Source organism: Calypte anna, chromosome 19 (genome assembly GCF_003957555.1).
Source record: "Calypte anna isolate BGI_N300 chromosome 19, bCalAnn1_v1.p, whole genome shotgun sequence".
Classification (NCBI taxonomy): Eukaryota; Metazoa; Chordata; class Aves; order Apodiformes; family Trochilidae; genus Calypte; species Calypte anna.
The window spans coordinates 545548-554155 of record NC_044264.1 but is presented as its reverse complement, the minus strand read 5'-3'; the positions used below and the strand labels follow the sequence as shown (position 1 = coordinate 554155).

At 50.0% G+C, this 8608-nt stretch overlaps 1 protein-coding gene across 1 annotated transcript in view; it reads right to left on the bottom strand.

Annotated features, from left to right (window-relative positions):
* Positions 1 to 3090: 3090 nt before the first annotated feature.
* Positions 3091 to 8608, bottom strand: part of ATP2A3 (ATPase sarcoplasmic/endoplasmic reticulum Ca2+ transporting 3) — a 53832-nt gene continuing 48314 nt past the window's right edge. Inside the window, exon 22 of the mRNA XM_030462182.1 lies at positions 3091 to 8086. Coding sequence (XP_030318042.1) covers positions 8014 to 8086 — 73 coding nt within the window. The 3' untranslated portion in view covers positions 3091 to 8013. The remainder of the gene's footprint in view (positions 8087 to 8608) is intronic.

The window sequence follows — 8608 nt, the reverse complement described above, 5'->3', positions numbered from 1 at the left end:
CTGCCACATGTTGAGTTCTCAAGCCTGTGATGCTTTCTCCTCTGGCTTCAGCACTGGGCTGTCCTGCTGGATGCTCATGGATTGCTTTCCATTTTCAGGAATCTGCTGTGGTAGGGAATATATCACTGTATTGCCTAAATGAAGAATAAAAATAAACCAAAGAATTAGTTGAAAGAGGGCTTTATAAGTGCCCTGTGCAGCCCAGAAGGGTTCCTACCACCCACTGCACAGCAGCTGCAACCTTGAGGATGTTTTTATCTTGGTTTCCTGCAGACACAGACTCTCTGATGCTGCTGATAGGCTCACAGGCTTTTCCTCTGAACAACTTTTCCATCTCCCATCCACTTTCAAGCTGAGCAGACAGGAGGCCCCAGGGCTGCTGAGGTGCAAAAGCCTTGAGGATGCTGCTGGAGGAGTGGCAGCAGCTTGAGCTCGGCTACAGCAGGTCCTGGGCATCCTGGCCAGGTTTGCCCCTGGCACAGTAAGTGCTGATCCAGCAGCATCTGAACATGGGACCACAGGGGGTGGAACATCCAAGAGGGACAAAGGACAAAACCAGGGAGAGCTGAGGAAAAGAAGCCCATCTAACTCCACTGCCCACAGGAGCTGAAAATGAAGGAGCAACAGCAAACCAGGCATTAAAACCCCCGGGTTAGTGCCCAGGGCTGCAAAGCCCCAGGACCCAACTGCTCAGCTGCTCTCCTGGTGTTGCCCCAGTCCCAGCACTGGATCTGGGGTGATCCAGCATCTCCTTCAGCTCCAGCTGGATCAACCACAGAGGGCATGAAGGGCTGGAGACCCTCTGAGGGCAAACCCAGCAGTGCTGCCATTGCCTTAGCACAGGACTCAGCTGAAAAAGAAACTCCTTCCCCCTACCAGCTAAAGAAACCCAACCTCTGCTTGGGACTGTCAAGAGAGAAATGCAAAAAATACAGTGTTTTAGACATTTGGAAAGCGAGTTCATCCTTGCATTGATCTGGGACACAGCCCCAGAGGATGGAGGAGCTGCTGGGGCACAGAGAAGAGGGTCTGAAAATCTCTGGGCAGGGCTCGAGCCCACCCACTCCCAGGAAAGCAAAGCTGGGGTGGGCATAAAAGCTCCCAGGTCTCTCCAAGCTCTCGGACATTGATTTCCCACAAATTTCTCCAGAGGGGAAAAATAATAAAATAAAAATAATAGATGAAGCTCATTACACAACCCAGACTTAACACTTGGCAGCTTCCAGCAGGGAGCTCTGAAAATCAGCGCAAAAATGTGCAGCATGCTGCAAATCTGGGGGCAGGGAGGAACAACAGGGTGGCCAGCAGATCTAAAATATGATGATGGGTGCAAAGGGGACACTGCAGTGGCTGGGATTCCCAAGAAGAGCCCCTGCAGGTCAGCGGCTCTTCCCAGAAACTGTGGCCACCACAAAGCCCACAGCCCCCACCAGCCAGAGGAGATGCTCACACTGCCCTGCTGGCCATTGGGACGGGGTGTGTGTGTGTGAGTGTGTGGAAAAAAACTGGCAGATGAGAGCAAGCAAGGTCCTATGAAACAGCATGTTCAGTTTTCTTTCCAATTTTAACTTGTCCTTGACCTCTCTTCGCTCCTTCCCAGCAGGGCTGGCTCTGCTCCGGCCCTGCCCGTCCCACGCCGCAGCGCCCCGGCCCAGACAGATGTGTGGTTGGTGGCACTCACCTCTGGAAGTGGCATTTCCATCCCTGGTTGCTGTGGCAACACGTCTCTTTGGGAATAGCTTGGCAGTGGTTCAGCCGATGCCAAAGCGAACACATCAACCTGAGGTGCTGGGGGGGACCAAAGGGCCTCAGCAGCCTCTGCTCCTGGGTACAGGGATCCTTGGGGCTTGTGCTGAGGGGAACACCTGCTTTCTGAATCATAGAAGCCCAGATTGGTTTGGGTTGGAAGGGGCCTTAAAGCTCCATCCAGTCCCAGCCCCCTGCTATGGGCAGGGACACCTCCCACCAGCCCAGGGTGCTCCAAGCCCCATCCAGCCTGGGCTGAGACACTGCCAGGGATGGGGCAGCCACAGCTTCTCTGGGAAACCTGGCACAGGGGCTCAGCACCCTCATAGTGAAACATTTCCTCCTAATGTCCAACATAAATTTCCCCTCTTACAGCTTAAAACCCTTCCCCCTCATCCCATCCCTCCAGGCCCTTTTAAGAAGTTCCTCCCCAGCTTTCCTGCAGCCCCTTCAGGCACTGGAAGGTGCCCTGAGGTTTCCTTTCTCTTCTTCTCCAGCCTGAACAGCCCCAACTCTCTCAGCTGGGTGCCAGGGCAGAGCTGCTCCAGGCTCTGATCACCTTTGTGGCCTCCCTTGAACTTGCTCCAACATCTCCTTCATGTGTTGGAGCCCCCAGAAGTGGCTGCACCTCCTTTCTCTGATGGTAGCGGTGAGAAGGGGCACCATGAGCCACATCCCAGCAAAACCACACTATGGCTGGGCCTTCCCATAACCCCAAACTGGCTCCATAACATCACCCACAGCTGCAGCAGCATTTTCTGCTCAAGACACAGCTGTGGGCAAAGCTCTGGGCCACATGGAGATGGAAATGTGCAGCCCTGAGGCCCCATGCCATCCCCTGGAGGAGGCCAAGTTACTTAATTATTATTTATTTAATAATTATTTCCTTTGGAGGTCATTGCAGGGCTTATTTAAAACCTCCTTTTCTCAGCTGCGGGGGAGATAAGGTGAGGACTGTTCTGGATGCAGTCAAAATTAGCACTGTTATTTGGATTCTCATGCCCCAAGAGCAAATTAACTGGTACTTTAGAAAAAAAAATAAAAATTCCCAACAGTCGTATCATGCCACTCCTTTCGCTTCGCCTTTGTTGTCCCATGCCAGAGACAAATTCAGCTCCATTTCTAGTTTGGCTGCTCTGAAAACCCACAAGAAATCCTGATCTGGTGAGCACAGCTCCTTTTAGGGCTAAAGAATGCCCTGAGGCTCTCCCGTGCAGCTCCGTGGGCTCCCAAATATCCCCCAAATCAGCCACAAACAGCCCCAAATCAACAAAACAAACACCAATAAATCAATACAAGAGCAACAACAAAAGGCAGACCCAAGCAGTCAAAGCTCCAGAGTCCTCCAGTAAAATTGCTTTTATTTCTGTCATTTCATTAGGTAGAAAACAAATCAGCTCGATACGGTGTGAACAGAGTGGGTGGGATGGATGGGACCCCCAGGAGCCTTCCCAAACCTTCATGGCACACCTGGACAAAGGACAGGGTTTAGGAAGTGGGAATTTAGTGGAAAAATATCTCTCATATACTAAAATAGGAAACCTTGTTTCTTTCAATCCTACCCCTCAAAACCCACCCTCCTATACCCACCCCCCCAAAAAAATATGGTTACATTTTACTATGATGCACAAACTCAGAGATTTCTAGATTTGGCTGTTCAGGTATCTCGGATTAAAAATTAAAAAATAAATAAAAGTCAGCATGTTCCAGGATGGAAGCCACCTACCAGCAGCTCAGCAGCCACCCTCCTCTTGGTCCCAAGCACCTGGATGGAGCCAGCAGCATCCCCACCCTCACACATCCCCATCCCCCCCATCCTCACACTCCAGGTCCACACAGACACAGGCTCATTTCATGCCCTCCTCAACCCAAAAGCTGAGCAGCACCAAAAGGACCAGGCCAGGGTGCAGAATCCACCCTGTGAGTCCCCTTCCTCACTGCAGCCCTGCAAATCCTAACCCAAACTCTGCCCTGCAAGCTCTGCATGGGGTGAAGCCCTTCTCCTTCATCCCAAACCATGATGGGCCAGGACAAGCCCTACCAGAAAGTGGCACTGCAGAGGTGGGGATAAAAAGCCCAGCTGGGACTGAAGAGGGATTCAGAGGGGACTGAATCTCCCCAGCAGTGACACAAGGTGATGGCCATGCCAGGGATGGACCAAAAGTCACAGTGTTTTTTCAGTAATTGTTTTTGGGAACTCCTGTGTGTTTCATTTTTCAGGAGTGACACGATACCAAGGTCACTGGAGCTCAGGAACATCTCCCCCCAACAAGGACAGCATCACTCTGAGCTCCTGCACACCAATTTTTTGATGAGGGTTCACAGGGCAGGACCCTGCACCATCAACCCAACAGAGAAAAAAAAAAGATGAAAAATGACTCTCGAGTCATCCCAGTGCCCCTCTGGCTGCTTCTGCCACCCCCACTGTGAGCAGAGATTTGGGTTCAATCCCAAATTTGAGGCTGTTACAGGAATGAAGCCCCCCAGCCCCTACAGCAGAGCCTGTCCCTCCTCCTCAGCACCTGGGGGTACCATCCAGCCTTCGCTGAGAGCATCAGAAACACCCACACAACATCTTCACAGTCTCTAACACACAAATCCAAAACCTCCCCCAGCCCCTGAGCCATATGGAGCCACAGGACAGAAATAAACCACAGGACACTCCTTGGCTTTCAAAACCATCTTCTTGTTTTTCCACCATGGACCACACACCACAGGGGAAAGAGCTGATCCAGCCACAACATCCCAAAACAATACCAAGGACTTGTCAAGAGCTGCTGCCCAAAGCTGTCCCCAAGGTGCTGACCCCTTAGCTGCAACCCAGCAGGGTGCCTGGCCCCTAAAAAAGGAGAATAAAGTGCAAGGGGGACAATCCTACATCCTTCCCTACGTGAGGAGGATCCATCACAGCATCCCACACATGCCAAAGGTCTTGCTGGAAAGACCCAAGTTTTATTTCAAAACTCTTGCTTATGCCAGGTGGCACCACCAAAATTAAACTAAAATAGAAATAATTCCTACCCTCCATTATAAAAAAATGGAAGGATCCCTGAGGCTTTGCCCCCAAGCTGCCTTTTTTTTTGGGCAAAGCAACCACTCAGTGTCCATCTCCCTCCTATTGCACACACTCAGGGGCCTCAGTAAGACCCAAAACTCAATCCCAAAGCCATGGTCTCAGCTCTGGGATCACCAAGTTTGCACAAGAAGATGCCCCAGTCTGTCCAAGTGCCCAGCACGAGGCTGGTGACATCCACCCAATAAGTAACAACTGTGATTTATCCTGACCCTTCACCAAAGCATAAAGGAGAAATAATCAGAGCTAACAATCTTTTTCTATTTCATTGAAACATTTGAAGGAAAAGCCTCTGTAATCAAAAACCAGGGAATGAAACCTGAATTTTAAGGAATTACAGAATGGGGGGAAAGAGAGAGATGTGGTCAACTGCTCAGATGGGAAATGGGGAGATGTGTCAAGGGGGGATGCCTGCTCCAGGCTTCTTAGCACAGCTTTCCTGCACTGTTTTCTAGGCAGATGTAGAGGTTTAAAATAAAAAAAAAAAAAAAAACCAAACAAATGCACTTTGCTGGTGCTGGAATGAAGCCTTTGGTGGGGACACAGCTCTGGTTTCTTCCCCTGATGGGTTGAGTTTTGGGAAGTCACCACTGCAATGGCTGCATGAACAGAGCAGCACTGTCTGGGCTTCCAGCTGCACCTTCACCAGTGACAAAACAACCAGCTCAGCATCTCCACCAGCAATAAATAAACTCAGCATCACCCCAAGCAGCTTCTCAGTGGGCAGGTTCAGAAGGATGCCTGGGACCACCACCTCCAGCTATCTGCTGCCAGGGGAGCCTGAACAGAATTTACCAGCAGGGATTCAATAGCCAGTTAATATTTCATGATTTCCTCTCTGAGCTCTCATTTGTGGGGTTTTTTTGTGGGGTTTTTTTCCCCCTTTTCCTTCTCCTTACACTAGAGCCTCCCATCCATTATTCAGTACTCATTAGCGAGGCCTTTAGACAAGAAACTCTTCTACACACACAAAGATAAAATGAATAACCCTACACCAATCCTTAAGGATAAAATTAATAAACCTACACCAGACCTGAAGCCCGGAGGAAACAAATTACCTGGGGTGCTGCAATACAGAGGGGAAGGACCAAGCAGGTCCCAACAGGACCAGGGACCAAGGGCACCTGGTGTCCCAGGGAGATGCCTACAAACACGGCTGGGATGCTTGGGATGCTCTGGATCCAGCCCAGCCCTTCCCCAACTGGTTTTCAGCCTCAGGAAAACACAGAAGCAGTTTCCCCTAAAGTCACCAACATTGAATTCCTGCTGGTTCCTTCCCTGTACAGAGAGCTGGAGGTCATCTGTACTGAAATGAGGCCAACTCCAGGCTTTCAGGAAAGGGCAAACTCCAGGTTTGTGGCATGAGTTTTACTGAAGCCTTCATGCCCTGGTCCTCTGCACCAGGGTGAGCTCATTCATGGTGAAAATCTTTAAAGAAGAATTGTTTGCCCCATGGGATCACCAGTTAAATCAAGCTGACATAACACATCTGAAAAACAAAACTTCTTCAAGACAAAGTATAATAACATTAAACAAACCAAACCAAAAAAAAAAAAAAATCAGCAACAATCTAACCACAGAGTGTCTATAAAGATCTTTTTAAAGAGCTCCATATTAAAATTCTGTGAATACAATATATATTAAATACAGTAACAACATTTCATGCAAGGTTTTCTGTACAATTAAATCAGCTCAGTAGTATAACAATTCTGTACATTCCCATTGGTCTGGGGGCTCTGCTCATCTTCAATGCTGGTGATGGGGAAATAAAAGGAAGGATGACATTTGGCACCTACTGTACAGAGGAAGAGGAAGAGCAAACAGGAAAACAGGAAAGCACTGGAAACTTTTAAGAGGCAAAAAGTGAAACAAAACAAAAAAAACAGCAGAAGAACAAAATGCTGTCCCAAGCCCTGGCTCCAGGGCTGCTGCTGGGTTGTAAAAGAAAGGAGAGATGCAGGGGCTGGCTAAGTGAGTATCATCTGGATGGATCAGAGGGGAATGTGAGGAAAATGAGAGGATTTGGAGAGCTGGAGAAGAAATCACCAGCTAGCAGCTCCTCAGCTGATGCAGCTCAAGGGAGAAAGATCAGTTTACTAAATCCCAAACCCCACTCCTGATCCATTCGCCTGCTGCAGAAAAATCCCAAGAGAGTAAAGAGGAGCTGGTGCCTTACAGAAAGGGATGCCACACAGACACCACTCCTGGGGAAGGAGCAGGTTATTACAAACAGACATTCATTCCCAGCTCAGAGGTGGATCCCTGCTCACAAGGATGCCCTGTGCAAGGCACCAGTGTCTTCCAAGGCAAAGGACATGACCTCATGGACATATTCCTAAGGACTTCTGCTCTACCCCTGAGTGGGAAATAGTATAAAAAAAGCAACCAACTACAGAAAGCATAACCAGGAGGGAGCTGTAGACATGAGGAAGACATTGGGTCATCCCCATGCTTTGCTCAGAATGGCTGCCCCTAGGAGGGAGCTGGCTATGGCTTAAATAGAGCAGATGGGATCTGAGAAGGCATGGAAGGAGGAGAAAAGACAAGAAGAGTGTGTTGCACTTTGGTGTCAGATGAGCCTGAGAGGGGCAGAGCTTTCCACAAGGTGGGGATCAAACAGGACAGCCTGAGAAACAGGGAGAACATCACCTTCCACTGGATGCACCCAACACCCATGACACCCATGAACCAGTGCTCACTCTCTGAAGGGATTTTCAGTGCAGCAGCTGCAGTGAGCACCCTCCCAACACCAGGGATGTCATGGATGACCCCAGCCCAAGGCCCCTTCATCTCCTTCCCCAGCCCTTCCTGCTCCCATGAGACACCCTCACCCATCTCCCCCAGTCTGGAGAAGCAGCCTCCTGCCTGTGCTCCTCTTACTGCCAAAAATCCTGGTTCCTCCCATGAAGGTTGCCTTGCCCCGAGCTCACCGGGCACAACTGGGGAAGAAGGTCTCAAATTTTGCAGGAACAAATCCCCAAGGAATGACCCAGGTCCAGACAGAGTTCTGTCCCCAAACCCTCCTCCAGCTGTCCAGTAATTGCACTCTTATGTACAGGAAAAAGAAAGCTACGAAACAAAACAAAATTGGGGGTGGTTTTTTTTTTTCTTTTCGACGCTTCACCCGCATTTTTCTGCTGGTTGGACACATGCAAGTCCTGCTGGCTTGGAGTGATGGGCACACATGCAAGACTTCAGTCCGAGTTACAGGGCAGGGAACCTTTAGTCAGGAGGGTTTCCTTCGAGTAATTCATGTCTTGTTCTCTTCTGAAACAAAGGTAGAGGGAGGGAAAAAAAAGAGAAAAGTTTTGGTGAGGGGTTTGTTACCCGTTCCCCTGTTATTTGTTGATCCCTGGGTTCCTGTCTGCTCAGAGCTGGCCCCACTGTGGCTGCTGAGGAGGAGGATGCTGGTGCCCAGGTGAGGAAGGACTGAGTGCTGCAGGAGGTGGGGAAAGGGATGAATTGAAGCCCTGCAGGCAGGAGCAGTGGGAAGGCAAGGAATCAGGGATCCCTCCTCATTGCTCCTAACAGGAGCATCAGGCATCCTGGGAAAGGCAGCACTGTGGAGAGGAGGAAGCTCACTGCATCCCACCCCCATCCCAAAGCTCCATCTCCACTGCTCTGTGGAGACACCATTTACACCTTTACATCCACCTACACCTCTACACCCACCTCCAGGACCACAGCAAGGACCAACCTACCCACTGCAGTCACTGCACCCTCCTCCCTTCTCCCATGGGTGGCACTGGACAGGGAAGGTAACAAGCAAGACACAGCCTGAAGCAAACC